Source organism: Salvelinus sp. IW2-2015, linkage group LG3 (genome assembly GCF_002910315.2).
Source record: "Salvelinus sp. IW2-2015 linkage group LG3, ASM291031v2, whole genome shotgun sequence".
Taxonomy (NCBI): Eukaryota; Metazoa; Chordata; class Actinopteri; order Salmoniformes; family Salmonidae; genus Salvelinus; species Salvelinus sp. IW2-2015.
Genome location: NC_036840.1, coordinates 26,304,918 through 26,325,044, shown reverse-complemented (window position 1 = coordinate 26,325,044; position 20,127 = coordinate 26,304,918). Strand labels below are relative to the sequence as shown.

The 20,127-nt window shown below is 45.1% G+C and overlaps 1 protein-coding gene across 1 annotated transcript in view; it reads right to left on the bottom strand.

Moving 5' to 3' along the window:
* Window positions 1-87: 87 nt before the first annotated feature.
* Window positions 88-20,127, bottom strand: part of arhgef15b (Rho guanine nucleotide exchange factor 15b) — a 21,265-nt gene continuing 1,225 nt past the window's right edge. Inside the window, exons 2-16 of the mRNA XM_023973223.2 lie at window positions 15,715-16,276; window positions 9,569-10,552; window positions 9,395-9,449; window positions 8,718-8,779; window positions 7,570-7,847; window positions 7,144-7,304; window positions 5,210-5,362; window positions 4,875-5,004; window positions 4,627-4,701; window positions 3,172-3,264; window positions 2,846-3,000; window positions 2,465-2,632; window positions 1,930-2,015; window positions 1,655-1,759; window positions 88-1,348 (exon numbers count right to left, since the gene is read on the bottom strand). Coding sequence (XP_023828991.1) covers window positions 1,182-1,348; window positions 1,655-1,759; window positions 1,930-2,015; window positions 2,465-2,632; window positions 2,846-3,000; window positions 3,172-3,264; window positions 4,627-4,701; window positions 4,875-5,004; window positions 5,210-5,362; window positions 7,144-7,304; window positions 7,570-7,847; window positions 8,718-8,779; window positions 9,395-9,449; window positions 9,569-10,552; window positions 15,715-16,180 — 3,138 coding nt within the window. The 5' untranslated portion in view covers window positions 16,181-16,276 and the 3' untranslated portion in view covers window positions 88-1,181. The remainder of the gene's footprint in view (window positions 1,349-1,654; window positions 1,760-1,929; window positions 2,016-2,464; window positions 2,633-2,845; window positions 3,001-3,171; window positions 3,265-4,626; window positions 4,702-4,874; window positions 5,005-5,209; window positions 5,363-7,143; window positions 7,305-7,569; window positions 7,848-8,717; window positions 8,780-9,394; window positions 9,450-9,568; window positions 10,553-15,714; window positions 16,277-20,127) is intronic.

Here is a 20,127-nt window from a genome sequence, read left to right as displayed (position 1 = left end):
GTTACTTGCCAAATAGTTAATAAATATTCTATTCATATTTCAGACTAAAGTCAATCTTATTTGATCTGTTGAAAAAAAACACTCCCATTTAAAAACATGATAGCGTTTTAATAAGAACACTACGATCTTGAACCAGCGTGAACCCACTCACTCAAACAAACGGTATGGAATGTGGTTTTAACCAATCAGCATTCAGTATTAGACCCACCCGTTGTATACAGAAGTAATAGAGACCTGTTGATATCATAACAGTATGGCTTCACTAGAGCTCCATGTTACCAATATTACTACTGTACATCACAAACAAGCAGGTTTTGTGGTCTTGACATTATGTTTGCGACTTAGCTATGACTTTTTTTGTGTCCAAAAATGGCAGTTAAATGTATTCAACCCTGTAGTGACGACGATACAACAGCTGTAGGACTTGTGCTTCTAGTAAAATCCATTGGAAGGCACTTCAGAGTTTGATCTATACTTGATATACCCCTGATACATGATACGTGCAAACTGGTATGGTATACCTGGCTGACATTGATGCAGGGTAACTTTCCTATGGCAGTGTGTGGGGTTGGGTGCAGGTTCGCACACACACAAACATACACTCTCACTCATACTATACACTCTCACTCAAATACATACTCAACATTAAAGAGAGGAGTCCATTTTTGTTTGCCTGTAATAAATTAGTACATCATCCTTCTCCTTCCATATTTTTCATTTCCTGGTTCTTTTAAAGTTCCCTAAAAAAACATTCCTCATAACTTCCAACAAATTAGTAATTTGTACAAAATGAAAACATGCTAACGTAGGGTTTTCACAAACAATGAATTCCGCAAGTTCTGCCCCATTCATTTTCAACAAGGGCACGCAGAGAAATGTGTGGGGAACTGTGGGAAGGTGAACGGCGAGAACCCTGCTAGTGGACAGGTAGAAAGAAAAAAARGAGCTCTGCTCTACTTTATGCAAATGTCAAGCCGCCTCTAGTCAAAACCCACAGTAAGATAGAGCTCCATAGAAATCTCATATCTACAGCTAAGAGTTATTCAGGGGAGCATGCAGGCCAGGCACTGGTTCACTCTCCCCTATCCAGTTAAATGTTCTGTGATGTTCTGTCACCATTAAGGTGACCTTAAGGCATGGTCTTTACTATTCTGGAATGTTCCCTTGACGTTCCGTCAACATTATGGAAGGGTCTTGACCTTGTTGGTGACGATGCTGGCGGCCTGAATGACCCGGTAGCGCTCTCGAAGGTTCCGTCGCCGCACATGCTCGTTGGTGATCTCTAAAACGTTCTCCACGGGGAACCAACCCTTCTGTCCGTCGGAGAGACGGATCCCCTCATACAAACCTGGAGAGATGGAGGGAAAGGAGGTGGAGAATGAAGGCAAAGAAGAGGGATGGGTACATGCAGGGGGGAGATAGGATGTTTACATATAAATCATGCAAAATAACATTCCCAAATCAAACTGCTACAGTATAGAGGTTAAAGGGTTGAATTAGAGTTTTCGGGATAACAGAGTTGGGGAAAAGAAGTGGGTTGGTTATTACTGTGTTATTAGTAAAGACAGGATAATTTCTGGATTTGTAAAATAAAGTGCTACCCAGTTTCCTAACTAACCACATGACAGGTCATTAGTGTCCTGGCAGGTCTTACCCTCGTTGGTCTTGCGCACCACGTTGATGATCTCAGTGGGTTCCAGGGTGAGCTCATCAGCCTGCTGAGCAATGTACTGCTCCACACACTGCACCTGAGGACAGTCTGAGGACACAAAAGTAAATTTCAGGAAACCACACAAATACAAACCAAGTGTGTCAATGTACTTACAATAAGGCAAACGGAGACTAAATGGGTGTGTGGATGGTTGAATTTGGCAACTAGCTCAGTCACTAATGGCTTCCTAACTGCGGCTTGCTAACCCAGTCACTCACCCCAGTCATCATAGATGACTTCCTCCTGATCTCCATCATGGTTACCAGGGTTAGGGAACGCTGCTATCCACCTGTGCAGGTCAGACCTGTGCAGGTCAGGTGGAAAGAAACGCGAGAAGGAGAAAGAGAGAATGGACTTGTGAAACAGACCAGAGAGTGTGAATAGACTTGTGTATTTGTAAAGGATGTCACGCTGCTGGCCTAGCGAGTACCACTTCCTCCTGATTCGGCTCACACAGAGGCTCGAACCCAGGACCTCTGCTTTGTTAGCTCACGTGGCCACCCTCCCGAAGCGTTTTACCAGTAGGCGTCACCGAAAAGTTAACTATTCGGTGGTGCAGGTGGGGATTCTTCAGGCTGAGGAGTAAGTTTCACACATCCCCATGTGCTCCATATCACACATCCCCATGTGCTCCATATCACACATCCCCATGTGCTACATATCACACATCCCCATGTGCTCCATATCACACATCCCCATGTGCTACATATCACACATCCCCATGTGCTACATATCACACAGTGTTCTACTCACTGTGATGGGGCCTTCATTAGCCTCTCCATCATGCGTCCCTGGTGGTTCTCCAGTAGAGTCAGACAGAAACAGTGTTCATAGCTAGGGCTCAGGGCCTGGTCCTCTCTTATTGGCTGAACCTGGACCAGGGAACGGTGGGCGTGGTCCATCACCACGAAACGCTCCGAACTAATGGAGAGAAGAGGAGGAACCAATCACATTGAAGGGCTGGGACAGTAAGYTGAGTCATAGACTGTATGAGTGTAGAACATGTGAATGTAGAGCCACCCTCTATATTCTAGTATGACGTGTTATACATTACTTGTGAAGCATTAATAAAGGCCTTATGAAGGTTTTGTGAAGGCTTCATAAAGCCTTATGAACACCATAAGGGGGACTCACCCCTTCTTGGTGGCGATGATGAGCAGGTCGTTGAAGAGGAAGAGGTAGACAGGGGTGAACTTGGGACGCAGGTTGAAGAGGGTGCCCCCTTTAGCCATCTCCTGTACCTCCCCACGCTTCTCCAGGAAACGAGTTTGGGAGATGATGGGGATGGCCTGATAGAGAGGCGGGGAAGGTTAGAGTGAGAGAAACATAGGGGGAGGAAGAGAGAGAGAGAGAGAGGGGAGGAGAAATGTATAAGAATCAAGCAGAAACGGATAGGCTCATATTGTATTTGGGTGGTGTAATAACTGAATGACTGACTGACTGACTGATTAATTGATTACCTTGAGCTTGTCAAACTCCAGCGTCTTGGAGAGGTGGATCAGCTCCTCCACCTGTTTCATCTTCCCCACTTGGGTGTTGCACTCCTCTATGATCTGAGAGAGAGAGAGAGAGAGAGAGAGAGGAAGAGCGAAAGAAAAAGAGAAATTGTATGAGACAAAGAACAAGAGACTGAATGAAAACAGTAGATCTGGGATACCTTGGCTGCCCCTTCACTTTTCCTCTCAGACAGACAAGAGAAATAATCCTCATAGCCCTTCTCCAATTTCATGAAAATCCCCATTCCTCGCTATCACAAGTGTATAAAGTTCTTCTCTTTTTCAAGAGGATCCCTCCCTTCTTGAATAACACTAGCTAGCACAGCAGCGACCGGCAGCCCAGGTAACACATACTGTAATGTCCCCTTGAACCATATGTTTCTCAGAGCTTGGTAAGAGCATGGTTATTTTGCATACAACATTCACACCATGTTCTGGGAATGGTGCAGGATACCCAGCTAGCACATAACGTTCTGAGAACCATATGTTTCATAGGTGGGAATTTCAGTACTTCAGCATAACGTTTTCCACAAGTCTCATGGTTCCAAATAAAGTAATGTCCTCAGAACGTTCCGAGAACGTTAAGAAACAAAGTTTTTCTGTGGGAATTTCAGTTCTTCAGCATAACGTTTTCCTCATGGTTCTATTTAACGTCGTGTTCTCAGAACATTAAGAAAACTTTCCATAAAAACTATAAGAAAATATTAGCATCGTTCAAAGAACATTCTAAGAATGTTATTTAAAAACATATACATTCCGTTCTCAGCATCAACAAAACGCTCTCTATCCTTGATCTTGTTAACTGTGTTAATGAGTGCTTGTTCCCTTTGATTGAATAGACTTAAATGAACAGCTTTGTATGAATAAAAAAAAGGCATGCTTCCTCCATCCTGGTGGCACAGTGTACCAATTCCATGGATAGTGGACAGAAGATCATAGGTTTGAATCTCACTGACGCCGTGCCAGAGTAAAGCAAAAAATAAACGTGTTAGCATGATTAATTCCTAAGCAAATTAATTTCCATGTGTCCTATCTGTGCTTGGATTTCAAAACGTTTAAAACGTTTAAAAAACATTCTGTTTTACCAGTCAGGAAATGTATGACTTTGTTCCCAGAACCAATGGGAAACCAAAAATGTACGTTCACACAACTTCCAAGGAACCAAATATGCTAGCTGGGAGTCCTCATCTCTTATCTGTCTCTTCTGCACTTTGTCAGATTGTCATTGTCTGCAGTGACACACTGAGTCACTCTCTCTGTCCTCTCACAATAGGATATCCTCTATCCCACACAATAGACCAGGGGACTGACGCCATTATTCCATATTCCAGAACAGTGTGGAACAGTGCTTTAGAATGGAACAATCGGAATGTCTGTGGGCAGGCAGACGGCTGGATGGAAACAGGAGAGGTGTGTTACCTTGGAAACAGAGTCCAGGGCCTTGGAGGCGGTCTGTTCCTCTGTAGTCCCCTCCTTTGTTCTTTTCAAGATGTTCTGATGAATGAAAGCAACAATAAGCCATGTTACACAATACAAACAAATGATGATCTGGATTCAAGGCAAAAAATCTAATAGTCATATGGTTTCATGCTTTTCATTGTGATAGAAAACACTTTGTAGTCCACTTCACAGTGGCCCACAAAAACAGTTCCCATGATACCGCTCACCTCGATGAGCATCTTAATGCGTGTGATTCGTTGGAAGGGCAGCAGCAGGAAGGACATGAATGGCAGCCGCTGGCACTGAGGAGACTCCTGCAGACGGGTGATGACCGTGGCAAACGCCACATTGGTTTTCCTGTGGGGACACACATTATTCAGTGTCCCATCTTTTTCTAGTTTGCTGGGTAAATGATCAGACCAAGATGCCTCCGTCAACATTCCCAAAATCAGGGAATCCGGGAATTCTCCGATCTGGATTTCTGGAAAATCMGTGAATTTGGGGGAAATGACCATGATTTTGCAACCCTACCTCTGAGATCTAGTAATAGACCCATACTTACATAAGGAATGTGTAGGTCTTCTCCTGGTAGATCTGGTTGCGGACGTAGTCGATGTAGGCCGGGAAGTTGTGCTGTGCGTGGTAGTGGATGATGTCACAGATGTCGGAGAACACCAGACCTTCGTCCATACGGTCCCCCAGGTCCTTCAGAAACCTAATGGGGGGGGGGGTTCGAAAGGGCAAAGGTTATGGTTTATTCTATTGATGAGTTTTTTTTTTTAAAAGGTCCAATGCAGCCGTTTCTTTTCATATCAATATTACATAATTTCTGGGTAACAACTATGTACCTTACTGTATTCGATTTCCATTAAAATGTGCAAAATTTGCTTTTTAGCCAAAAACTATTTTTCAACAAATAATTTTGCTAGGGAGTTATCTTAGTGGGGAGGGGYAAACTAAAAACTAGCTGTTATTGGCAGAGAGGTTTGTAACTATTTTGTTATTGGTCTATTAACCAATTTACCATATGGTGATATCACTATGGAAAGCCGAAACTCATGCCCATGCAAACTTGCCGATTAGAAGGTCTCGTATAGATTGCATTTTTAACCAGCAACTATCAGGAAATAACTCGAGCACGGTTTCCATCCAATTGGCGACAGATTTTCATGTGAATATTCTAAAATCCGCATAAAAACTATATGCCACCAGAAATGCGTTTCCATCAAATTCACTTGTTGCGTGATGACTTATTGCACATAAAAATAACTTTTGCGGTTAAATTCCCATGTACCGGATAAAAAAAATACAAGTTAATTGGGCCTTCATTGCATATTCAACTCTAATGATGGTTTTGTCACAAAAATATTGCATTATATAGCCAATGTGCCCACTCTGGTATTGGCACGTGTGTCTTAGCCAAAAGCTTGCAGATGCAGTGCTGGGATAGTCTAGATGATGAGATTATTATGGAAAAAAATGATCAAGCATCGATCATCATGTCACCAGAATACGCACGTGTTGTAGGCATAGCAACCATTTATTTGTCGGCTGGTCTTCTAAAATGTATATTTGCCAAATGGATGTAAAAATTTATTCTAAAGATAAGGACCACCTGTTAGTGAATGGCTGCAATTGCCAAATGTAGTTTTCAATCAATAAAATTGACGTAGTGAAAGTCAGAATAAAGGGGGTTGAGTAATATATTCACAAAATGTCTCCATAGATAAAAATGTTTAATGMGATTAGAATGGCAATTTGTCTTTCAAGGTCATGCAAGATCATACAACAGAATGGAACACACAAACATTTGATTCCCCCCCTTCCTTCTCTTTGACATCAACTAAACTACATAGTAATGGATTTCTACAAAAGCAACACCCAGGGGTGGCAACGCCCAGGGTGATGGTTCATACTGAACACCAGACTGCTTGTATTCAGTATGAACATTGTGCATGGACTGCATAGGAGCCACTTTGCTACTACGCAAAAGACCAAAAAGGGGGCGTTACACTCTCTACGGGTGTAATCGTGGGGCAAAACACAGCCTCCTTGTTTCATGTCACGTCAAGGATAAAGCAGTGGCCTGTGGCGGTCACTGTTGTGCTGGGTCTCCACTCTGCACACATTATAGCTTTCCTACAACCAGGATTGTTCTGATCTAACATGATCAATTGTCCTGATCTAATGGGATCAACTACTAGATCATTGGATTCATTCTGACATGATTTCTTGTTTCTGATTATTTGTGAACTTGTTTTGACACTCTACTGCACTGTTAGGAGCTTTGTGTGGCACCGGCTATAACATCTGCTAAACTGTGTATGATAAACCAATAAACTTTTATTTGATTTGTCACGATCTAACGGTATAAATTGTCCCGATCTAACGGTATAAATCTATCAATCTGCGTCAGATGCTATTCCTTATTTCCTTCCTTCCTCTGACTCCCAACTGTTAGCTGAGAAACCCTTTCCTCCTCTCTCTCCCTCTTACCTCTCGCTGACCTCCCGGACTCGCAGGACATTSGAGAAGAGGGTCTTCCTGTCCCGGATGATCAGCGCTTCGTCCAGATCCCGGGATTCCAGGAAGTGTTCTGTGAGAACTCTCAGGGAACGCAGGTACGACGCTTCAGATGTCAACACCTCAAACATACTCTGAGGGAAGAGAGAGAATGGTACGGTGAATTCATACATTGTACTCATACATTCAAACCGTAATTGAATATCACCATCCGATTTGAGTATTTCCTACTGACGATTCTATAAAAAAAACAGAATCTTCGAAAACCTGAACACTTGCTCTTCACTCACTGGGGGATTCCATCTTAATACATGACAACGTCCATTCAACTCTTCCTTTCTCTTTTATTGCTGAATTGCCTCTCCCTACCCCCTTCTCCTCTTRCCCCCTCTTCCTCACCTCCTGGTACTTGCACTGTTCAGGGCTGAGGGTCTCCAGCACCCCACTGTCCCGTACTCCTGGTATGTCCTGCCACAGGGTGCTCTGGCCCGGGGTGGGCAATGGAATAGTACCACTGCCCACCGCCCCCACGCCTCCCGACCCCATGCCCACGCCACCACGGCGGGCGGTCCAGTCCATGTGGTAGTCGGCGCTAGTCTTGCTGATGTTGCGGCACACCGTCTGGCGCCGGATCTCCTTGGTGATGACAGTGGCGCGGTACGTCTGGTACAGAGGCTCTAAGGGGGTCACAGAGGGGTCAAAGGGCAAAAAATCTCTTAATACAAATAGATTAGGTATTTATATGTGGGGTATTACTCTATGGGTGACCCTCAAATAATGATGACATACCAAACATTTTCTGTTTCTTTTACACCTACATTTGCATGTCATTTGTCACCTGATTCAGCAGTGTCTGATATTTTGGGTGTGTTATGCTTGCTTGTGTCAGGTAACCTTACCATCCTGCAGTCTGGACTCCCAGTCAATATAGGATCCTCTCCTGGTAACCTTACCGTCCTGCAGTCTGGACTCCCAGTTAATATAGGATCCTCTCCTTGTAACCCTTACCGTCCTCAGTCTGGACTCCCAGTCAATATAGGATCCTCTCCTGGTAACCTTACCGTCCTGCAGTCTGGACTCCCAGTCAATATAGGATCCTCTCCTGGTAACCTTACCGTCCTGCAGTCTGGACTCCCAGTCATAATAGGATCCTCTCCTGGTAACCTTACCGTCCTGCAGTCTGGACTCCCAGTTATATTAGGATCCTCTCCTGGTAACCTTACCGTCCTAGAGTCTGGACTCCCAGTCAATATAGGATCCTCTCCTGGTAACCTTACCGTCCTACAGTCGGACTCCCAGTCAATATAGGATCCTCTCCTGGTAACCTTACCGTCCTGCAGTCTGGACTCCCAGTCAATATAGGATCCTCTCCTGGTAACCTTACCGTCCTGAGTCTGGACTCCCAGTCAATATAGGATCCTCTCCTGGTAACCTTACCGTCCTTGAGTCTGGACTCCCAGTCAATATAGGATCCTCTCCTGTAATCTTGCCGTAAACCTAGAGTCTGGACTCCCAGTCAATATAGGATCCTCTCCTGGTAACCTTACCGTCCTGCAGTCTGGACTCCCAGTCAATATAGGATCCTCTCCTGGGTGGGGCTACAGGCGTACTGGGACAGGAAAGAAGGGCAGGGTGTTAGATAACTGACTAAGCTGGGAAAGTGTTAATTAGTGAAACATAGGCCCGGTTCTAACCCTTTGGAGGCGAAAGAAACGCACACCTTTTTAGGTGAGGTGCTGGGTATCGGAGTAGAACACGTGAAAAAGAAAAGGAGAGCCGCACACTCTAGGAGCTCAGATGCAATAATTTAATAACAGTGTTTCTCATCAGCGTATAATGACAAATACTGCGGGTCACTCGTTTATATAGTTTGAAAAGACACACAGGTGTCTGTAATCATGGCCGGCTGTGGCTTGATTTAATTGGTTGATTTACAGATATCAATAGAACATCTAAAAATGCATGAATGGAGAATATATGATCATAGATACAACTTGGCTAAATGCATCCTTCCTTCCTTTCCTTCCTTCCTTCCATGAGGTAATCACTGATATGTGATTGGATAAGTGATACCCTATCACCTTCATTGATCCAACCCACACTGATCTGTAGTAACTTACAGGAAGGGAGGAAGTAAGATTTTAAACAGGGCCAAAACAAAGACATATGAGATGAGAGTAGAAGAGGAAAGATGGACGTCAACAGAAGAGAGATAAGAGCTTACCAGTCTTCCTCTGTGTCCTCATTCTCTCCTTTAGTGCGTCCATCCTCCTCTTGTTCTAGAGGGAAACACAACAGAATGAACAATATACCCTTCCTTTTATATTGTATATATCTGACCTCTCACTAGAAAAGATGCTAGAAAACAGGTTTATTGCATGTTTACTTTTATACCAACCTTTTATAGCTTGGTTGATGGAATGGCCGGAGATGTTACTGAGTCTCCTGTCGTCCCTGCCCGTTTTGGGGGGCTGAGGTGGGGGGACTCTGTGGGGCAGCAGGGGGCTGGTGGGGGGTGGAGGGGCCACCCGGTGGGGTACTATGGGGCTAGAGGAATGGTTGAGGGATGAGGGGTGCAGGGAGCGCCACTCCTCCGCGGTGGGCTGAGGTAAGGCGATACCCCCCCTGTGAACGGGCGTTAGGTTGTGGCCAGGTGTTTTGGACTTGTCCTGGGCAAGGGGTACCCGAGGTGGGATGGCCGGAGGGGCGTCCTCGGTAGTCTGGGTTTGGGATGGGTCTGAATCGGACTGGATCGAAGTGTTTTCCTCCGAGTTGCTGGAGGACAGTTTTGACCAACGGACCGGTTTCTTAATGTCCAGTTCTTTACAGATCTTTCTGGGTGTTGGCTCCACTATTAGTAGAGTAGCTTCATATATAGAGTCCTCCTCCTCTATGGAGGCATTCAAATGGCTTGGGGGAGATTGGGTTCTTTTAGGGGGGATGGGGGGTGACTGGGAGCGTTTTAGGGCCAAGGAGGCTAGAATGACCTGGGATCCTGGGTCTGACCTTCTCCGGTTCCCTTTAGCTATCATCACATCCAGAACCTGGTTAAACTTTGCCTTCTTAAATCTCTGCCCCACCCGTTCCTCACTCAACAAACTGCTCACCCCCTCCTCCTCCTCATCCCCTGCCTCGCTCTCCCCCTCCATTCCTCGCTCCTCCTCCTCTGTTTCCTCTTCCAGAACAATCTCCTCCTCCTCCTCCTCCTCCTCTTCTTCCTTGTTGATGGGAACCCATATCAGCTTCATGCCGGGCCGGTGGAGGTGGCACACACAACTGCAGTCCTGGTCACAGCACGGGCTAAGGGGCGTGCCTGAACCGTGCTCCGGTTCAACTTCCACTCCTCCAATCAGCTGAAGCTCTACCTCTTTTCCGTCAGGTGCTGGGGAAGAGGGAGGGACACAGAGTTAGATGGTTTGGGAGGCCATAACATATCACTAACATAACCCATCCCTTTTTACATCCACTGCCCTATTTCTGCTTATATGTTTGCAGTAACAGGAAATGAATAAAGCATCAGAAAGACACGTATTTTTTATTTTTTTTTGCCTTTTATGTTACCAAGAACTCCAAGACTTTGGGATTACTTACTCCATTCGAGGCCTGTATTGACCCTTGAACCTTGGCAGACTTAAACCCTCTATGGCGTTCACTGATCATTGTGGTTGCCTCCTGTCTAGTCTGGTCCTGTGATAACAGGACATATTACTTTCACTGTGTGTGTGTCTTTCTGTGTCCTGATTGACCTCAGTTTTCTTAGGAAAGGTAAACATTAAGCCTTAGGCATTAAACACAAACTGGACTGTCCAGTCAGCACAAGTGCAGTGCCTTGACAGTAAAGATTTGACGAGGTAAAAGCTGTCTGATGAGCGTGTGTGTGTGTGTGTGTGTGTGTGTGTGTGTGTGTGTGTGTGTGTGTGTGTGTGTGTGTGTGTGTGTGTGTGTGTGAGACACTTCACTGTTTTAGCCAAATTAACATGCAACCTTCCTATTTTTATAATACTTTCAATAGTTGCTCCTACTTTCATGATTTGTTTTTTGCTTTGTCACAAACTTGGGGAAGTATTCTTAAGTTGTTTAGCCTGATGAGTGTTTAGTACTAACAGGAAACAGGCAAAAATATTTATTTGTGTTTATCTATTTTGATATTGCTTTGTTCTTTTCTGCAGTCAGAAATGCTACTAGTTCCTGTTCCTTGTTTTTCCTGCAGTTTTGGACAGGAACCCTCTCGCTTTCTCTCAGTCAGCTCTCCCCCTCTTTCTTTCTCTACCACTCTTCTAGATTTCTACTCAGCCTCTTCTTCTCTTCGCCATTCACTCACACACATACATGCACGCACAAGCACATGGACGGACGAACAGACGCCTGCGTGGGATATGTTTCTTTATTTTTTCCTTTACTTAAGCAGGTTAGTCTCATTGATGAGGTAGAAGCTGTCTGATGAGCATGCCATAAAATGCTCATCAATCGTGATCTGGCAGAGTTACTCCACCTCAAGAATTCCATTTGGCAAATCACTCGACACAAGCATACTCAGGCTGACTGGCTCTCGTTCAGGCAAGTATTATTGATGTCTCTGAGGGGTCTTTGGCCTGGTTTACTAACTACCTCCCTCGAATAGTGCAGTGTATAAAGTCAGAACATCTGCTATCTCAGCCACTGCCTGTCACCAAGGGAGTACCCCAAGGCTTGATCGTAGGTCCCACACTCTTCTCAATTTACATCAACAACATAGCTCAAGCAGTAGGAAGCTCTCTCATCCATATATATTTGTTGTTGTTTTTTGGTTTGTTTTTTACTTTTTACCCCTTTTCCCTCCCCAATTTCATGATATCCAATCGGTAGTTACAATCTTGTCTCATTGCTGCAACTCCCATACGGACTTGGGAGAGGCGAAGGTCGAGAGCCATGCGTCCTCCAAAATACGACCCAACCAAGCCGCACTGCTTCTTGACACAAGGCCCGCTTAACCCGGAAGCCATCCACACCAATGTGTCGGAAGAAACACCGTACACCTGGCGACCGTGTCAGCATGCATGTGCCCGGCCCGCCACAGGAGTCACTAGAGCACGATGGGACAACGACATACGTGCCGGCCAAACCCTCCCTTAACCTGGACGATGGTGGGCCAATTGTGAGCCACCCAATGGGTCTCCCAGTTGCGGCCGGCTACGACAGAGCCTGGACTCGAACCAGGATCTCTAGCGGCACAGCTAGACCACTGCGCCACTCGGGAGGCCCCTATCATCCATTTATATGCAGATGATACAGTCTTATACTCAGCTGGCCCCTCTCCGGATTTATTGTTAAACGCTCTACAACAAAGCTTTCTTAGTGTCCAACAAGCTTTSTCTGCCTTTAACCTTGTTCTGAACACCTCCAAAACAAAGGTKATGTGGTTTGATAAGAAGAATGTGTGATTACTACCTCTGAGGGTTTAGAGCTTAAGGTAGTCACCTCATACAGTACTTGGGAGTATGGCTAGATGGTACACCATCCTTCTCTCAGCACATATCAAAGCTGTCGGCTAAGGTTATATCTAGACTTGGTTTCATCTACCGTAATCACTCCTCTTTCACCCCAGCTGCCAAACTAACCCTGATTCAGATGACTATCCTACCCATGCTAGACTACGGAGACGTAATTTATAGATCAGTAGGTAATGGTGCTCTCGAGCGGCTATATGTTCTTTACCATTCGGCCATCAGATTTGCCACCAATGCTCCTTATAGGACACAACACTGCACTCTATACTACTGTATAAAACTGGTCATCTCTGTACACTACACCCGTCGCAATTTTGAAAATGGCGCAGACAGAGAGGACTGCCGTGCTTCTAGCTCTTAGGCTTCGGCATCCCTAGCTGCATACTCAGAGCAGACCAGATGGCTGGAGTGTTTACGAACATATTCAATCCCTCCATATCCCAGTCTACTGTCCACACATACTTCAAGATGTCCACCATTGTTTCTGGACCKAAGAAAGCAAAYGTAACTGAACTAAATGACTATCACCCCGTAGCACTCACTTCTGTCATCATGAAGTGCTTTGAGAGACTAGTCAAGGATCATATCACCTCTACCTTATCTGACCTCTCACCCAACGTCAACAATACAAAGGAGTTGATCATGGACTTCAGGAAACAGCAGAGGGAGCACCACCCTATCCACATCGACGGGACCGCAGTGGAGAAGGTAGAAAGCTTCAAGTTCCTCGACGTACACCACTGACAAACTGAAATGGTCCACCCACACAGACAGTGTGGTGAAGAAGGAGCAACAGCACCTCTTCAACCTCAGGAGACTGAAGAAATTTGGCTTGGCACCTAAAACCCTCCAACTTTTACAGATGCAAAATTGAGAGCATCCTGTCATGCTGTATCACCGCCTGGTACGGCAACTGCACCACCCACAACCGCAGGGCTCTCCAGAGGGTGGTGCAGTCTGCCCAARGCATCGCCGGGGGCAAACTACCTGCCCTCCAGGACACCTACAGAACCKAATGTCACAGGAAGGCCAAAAAGATAATTGAGGACAACAACCACCCGAGCCACTGCCTGTTCACTCCGCWATCATCCAGAAAGTGATGTCAGTACAGGTGCATCAAAGCTGGGACAGAGAGACTGAAATGTATATACTGTATTCTATCCTATTCAACTGTAACTAAGTCTATGTCGCTCTGACATTGCTCACCCAATATTTATATATTCTTCATTCCTTTACTTTAGATTTGTGTGTATTGTTGTGAAATTGTTAGATATTACTGCACTGTTGGAGCAAGYAACACAAGCATTTCGCTATACCCGCAATAACATCTGCTAAACACGTGTATGTGACAAATACAATTTGATTTGAAGACCCACTGGATGATGCTTATTTATAAAACCTTCTTAGGCCTCACTCCCCCCTATCTGAGATACCTACTGCAGCCCTCATCCTGCCAATCACTTTCTGTTAAAGGTCCCCAAAGCACACATACATCCCTGGGTCGCGCCTCTTTTTAGTTTGCTGCAGCTAGCGACTGCAACGAGCTGCAAAAAACACTCAAACTGGACCGTTTTTCTCCATCTCTTCATTCAAAGACTCAATAATGGACACGCTTACTGACAGTTGTGGCTGCTTCGCGTGATGCATTATTGTCTCTACCTTATGGCCCTTTGTGCTGTTGTCTGTGACCATTCATGTTTGTACCATGTTTTGTGCTGCTACCATGTTGTGCTGCTGCCATGTTGTGTAGCTACCATGCTGTGTTTTCATGTGTTTCTGCCATGCTATGTTGTCGTCTTAGGTCTCTCTTTATGTAGTGTTGTGGTGTCTCTCTTGTCGTGATGTGTGTTTTGTTCTATATATATATWTWTTTTTTAATCCCAGCCCCTGACCCCGCAGGAGGCCTTTTGCCTCTTGGTAGGCCGTCATTGTAAATAAGAATTTGTTCTTAACTGACTTTCCTAGTTCAATAAAGGTTAAATAAATATAAAAATAAAAGAAATTGAGATAAAACACTATTCAAGGGAAACCGGTTTACCTATACAGGTGCACTGACAGAACCGGTTTCCGGCTGTTTGGGTAGTCGTTTGGTCTCTAGGTAAAGGGAAAACGTGTCACCCTCTAGGCCTCAGGAATGAGGCAACACACCTGAGCACAGATTCCGCTCTCTCAAAGGAACATACCACACATACTGCACTCGCATGTGGCATGCATATAGGTGACTTTTGCTGCATATGGTATCAAACTGGCAAAGAAACGTGTAGAGGTACATGAAACATGTCAATGTTTGTAACACTCAAATACCGAACAGATTGTTTTCTTAACTTGCCACCCTAGGGCTAGCTTGTTGGGTTGGGCTGGGATTACCGTTAATGCTTCCTGATGATTAGGTCATGTGTTACTGTTGGCAACACTTGATTAACGGGCATCCGTGGGAAAGCTAACCTGTAAAAAGACAGTTCATTTTGTTGCTCTGTCTGCATTGCTTGCCTTGTAGATAGGTAGGCTACATTGCTAATCATAACAAATGATCAGTCCCTATCATAACATAGTTTTTCGAGAGGATATTAATACTGATTCATGAATTGATCAATCGATATACTGACTGGCTGGGTCCAAAATCTGTCTTGCCTACTACTTACTAAAACGACATACTGTGTACTAATCGTACTACATACTATTTAGAATGTACGGTTTAGTAAAAACGAATACGATAAGCTACAAATATCAGCATGCTAGTCTCATCCTACTGAGAATGTGTCATCTAATACACAGTTGTGTTGATTCCCTCCATTCCTTCATTTTGGTACAGAGCTCCTCTCAGCTGATTATCAGCTGTTGTCATGACGACTCTCTTCCTCAATATTGTGCAGTGAATTCTACTAGATAAAAAGCAGAAATGAGTATGACATCCTGGCATTTAAAGTATACTACATTTAAAAAATGTCCTATACTATAAAACATATTTTTTGCATACCTAAAATGCCTACTATTTAGAACGCAAGTACAGATATTTCAGACACGGCCACTGACTGATTGCATTAAAAACAAACTCTACCTGATCGACTGACTGGTATGCCAGTCCCCTCCTCTCCTCCAGGGGTGTCCCTCTTGGGCTGGTCGCTCTGCTGCCGCAGGATCCGGCTCCTCTTCATGGGCAGTGGAGGGGCCTGGTCTGGACTCGCAGACTGCTGGATGGAGGCCCGGGACGGTTTGGGCTTGACTGTGGGGGCCCTCCTGGGCCCTCGGGTCCGGAGAGGAGGATTGATGGTGGTGCCATTGGCAGTTGGTGTAGCATATCCTCTGGTGGTAGGTGTAGTCTCTGGGTGGCTGAACTTGCTCACTATGCTCTTGACTTTACCTCTGGAATTGCTGCCTGTGCTGCCCCTCTCCCCGAGTTGGGAGGGGGTGGAGGGGGATCCGTTGGAGGGAGGGGGTTTCCTAGAGATGGGGGGCCGGGGTTTGGCCTCCAGTCTGGGGGGTAAGGGGGACGTGGGGCGTATGGAAGGTTCCGGGAGGGACATATTGAACGGTGGTCTGTATTTCCGGGAGTATTCCAATCTGAGCCCTGACCTGTCAGGCTTTCAGGTCAAAGGTCAGTTTGGGTGTGTCATTTTCACCTGGAGAGGACAAAGAGAGAGAGAGGGGGAGAYAGACTGAATACAGCAAGTCTGAATGAGGACAGTCTGACAGAGACTAGTTTCACACTACTAGTGTCATTACACTGTTTTATGTTCTCAGGTCTAATATGCGGTAATACAACCATTATAAGTATTTAATATGACAGTAATAAAACTTCATACACATCATAAAACACAGCGCATCCATTAGCAATCAAATCCAAATAATTGAATAGAGTTCTCTGAGCTGTGTCGCTGCATTAAAGATCCCTAAGACAGGAATGGTAACTTTGTCCTGGTGAGAGAGAGGACTGGAACTTTGGACTGGAAGGAGGAGACACACCTTCGAAGACATACAGCTAACCACAGATGAGGAACCATGAATCCAGTCAATTCAGGGAGTGCCATGTCCCCCAGGCATGGCATCATTTTGAACGTAAAAAATGGATAGGTAACAGTACCTCCTATACATACAGTACAGTGCACTGATAATTTGTCTACAGCATAAACAGCAAATCAAAWCAAAATCAAGTATATTTTATATAGCCCTTCGTACATCAGCTAATATCTCGAAGTGCTGTACAGAAACCCAGCCTAAAACCCCAAACAGCAAGCAATGCAGGTGTAGAAGCACGGTGGCTAGGAAAAACTCCCTAGAAAGGCCAAAACCTAMGAAGAAACCTAGAGAGGAACCAGGCTATGAGGGGTGGCCAGTCCTCTTCTGGCTGTGCCGGGTGGAGATTATAACAGAACATGGCCAAGATGTTCAAAATGTTCATAAATGACCAGCATGGTCAAATAATAATCAGGAATAAATGTCAGTTGGCTTTTCATAGCCGATCATTAAGAGTTGAAGACAGCAGGTCTGGGACAGGTAGCACGTCCGGTGGACAGGTCAGGGTTCCATAACCGCAGGCAAATATGAGTTACAGTTAAACACATATTGCAAGCATGCCACCTAGAATAATAATTATACGGTTTCCAACTAGGAAAGCAGGTTACGTAATGAGTTTCACAACAGGAAGCTCAACAATAACAGAGAAAATCTCCTTAATGCTTTATGCCAGAGTCCATTCAGACATTTCAAGCTTGTTCAAAGAACAACAGCAAAGTAACGGAGAGCGAGAGAGACAGAGACCGAGAGACAGTGAGAGAGGCAGAGAGAGAATTATATTTGGAGGGGAATGGGGAGGGAGATAAGGAAAAGATTGGAAACAGGGAAATTACTGTACCGTTTTGGAATGGATCATGTGGTCAAATCAAAATGTATTCATCACATGCTTTGTAAACAACAGGTGTAGACTAACAGTGAAATATTGACTTACCTACGGGCCCTTCTCAACAATACAGAGAGAAAGAAAATAGAGAAATAATAGAAAAGTAAAACACGTAATAATAGATACACAATGAGTAACGATAACTTGGCTATATACACGGGGTACCAGTACCGAGTCGATGTGCAGGGGTACAAGGCAATTGAGCTATATATGTAGATATAACTAGGAATAAAGTGACAGATAGTAAATAATAGCAACAGCATATGTGATCAAAAAAGTCAAAAAAGTCAAAAAAGTTAGTGCAAAAAGGGTCGATGCAGATATATAAATAGTCCAGGTAGCAATTTGGTTAACTATTTCGTAGTCTTATGACTTGGGAGTAGAAACTGTTCAGGGTTTTGTTGGTTCCAGACTTGGTGCATCGGTACCGCTTGCTGTGCGGTAGCAGAGAGAACAGTCTATGACTTAGYTGGCTGGAGTCTTTGATACCGCCTAGTATAGAGGTCCTGGATGGCAGGGAGCTCAGCCCCAGTGATGTCCTGGGCCGTATGCACTACCCTCTGTAGCGCCTTGTGGTCGGATGCCAAGCAGTTGACACATCAAGCGGTGATGCAGCCAGTCAAGATGTTCTCAYTGGTGAAGCTGTAGAACCTTTTGAGGATCTGAGGGCCCATACCAAATATTTTCAGCCTCCTGAGGGAAAGAGGCATTGTCGTGCCCTCTTCATGACTGTGTTGGTGTGTTTGGACCATGATAGATCCTTAATGATGTGGACACCGAGGAACTTGAAGCTCTCGACCCGCTCCACTACAGCCCTGTCGATGTGAATGGGGGCGTGCTCGGCCCAAAATTTCCTGTAGTCCACAATAAGCTKATTTGTCTTGCTGACAGGGAGAGGTTGTTGTCCTGGCGCCACACTGCCAGGTCTCTTGCCTATAGGCTGTTTCATTGTCGTTGTGATCAGGCCTARCACCGTTGTGTCGTTGGCAAACTTGATGATGTTGGAGTTGTGCCCGGCCACGCAGTACTGGGAACGAAGTGGGAACGAAGCCACCCGTGTTGAGGGTCAGCACGGCAGAGGTGTCGTTGACTACGTTCACCCCCTGGMGGCGTCCCATCAGGAAGTACAAGATCTGCAGAGGGAGGTGTTCAGTCCCAGGGTCCTTACCTAAGTGATGAGCTTGGAGGGCACTGTGGCGTTGAACGCTGAGCTGTCGCCGATGAAAAGCATTCTCACATGGGTGTTCCTTTTGAACAAGTGGGAAAGGGCGGGTGTGGAGTGCAATAGAGATTGTATAATCTGTGTATCTGTTGGAACGGTATGTGAATTGGAGTCATGCGCTTTGGCCAATAAAAAGATAACACACTGTGAAGACAATACAGGTCCATGCGTCAATACACTCTGAAGCGGTCTTTACCGCACGTGGTAAGTTACAGTAAGAACCCCTTTATCTCGGCGAGACATGATCAAATGTAACCCTGTAAGAATTTAAGTCATAAGCACAATGTGAATGCTTGCAAAGGGTGTGTGCACCGCAGACATTCTGAACAGATGATCAGGCATCCCATCTGATACTCTGTACGGGCTCGGTACATGACATTCAATACCCTTCATTCGTTACATTCACTCCATTCATACAAAACAGCTGAGGGACGTATACCTCCTTCTCTAGTTCCCTTCTTTCTATAAAAAGGGGGAAAAAGTTGATGTCATGAACAAACTATTCATTTCATTGCGAGGTCATTCAAAAATAGACACTAAAACAGCAGGTAGATAGCCACAGCTCTTGCGGTATTAAACCAAAAGAGAGATTAGGTTAGTCACCATACCAATACTCATCCCCCTATACAGCAAGGCTTTGCTATAGGGAGGTTATTGCATCGCTCTCTGTAACTGTAGAAATGAGATCATACATCTGTACAGATTCCAATGGCACACCTGTATCCATATTTCTGCATGAACGATTGCCCATGGCACACTTTCACACTTGACTCAAAAACCCCCGAGACTCCTTCAGCACATAACACCAACTTAGACTTGTTAACGACTTTCAACTTGATGTGTCAGTGTGGGTAAATTCTGGTTCCAGTTTTAGCCTCAGGTTTTGATTAACAATGTAAATAGGGGTGACTGCTTGTTGGTAGTGAACATACACAAAGAAGTGATAGACAATACAGTATGCATTATGTCTCCTTAAGTGTACACCCCTCTGCCGGTCTATGACCAACCATCAGTATGGATAACTATTGTCCACCCTTGCTTTCTGACCTGTTTCAGTCAATAGCAGCATTCTCCTGTGTTTCAGGCAGGCAGGCAGACAGGCTACATGCTATCATGTCTAGGTCACTAGGCCAGTCTTTCACTCTGTCAAAACGTTCAGCCATTGTATCTCTCAATCAATCCTGGAGAGCCCCAGTGTGCACCGACCCACTCAGTTTTTTAAGATTGATTTTCATTGTGTTATCCTTCCAGTTTGGCAGTCCAGCTGACGATCCTAAGTGCTTTAGTGGACCTCCATCCATTAACCACAGGCATGCTGTGTGTGTGTGTGTGTGTGTGTGTGTGTGTGTGTG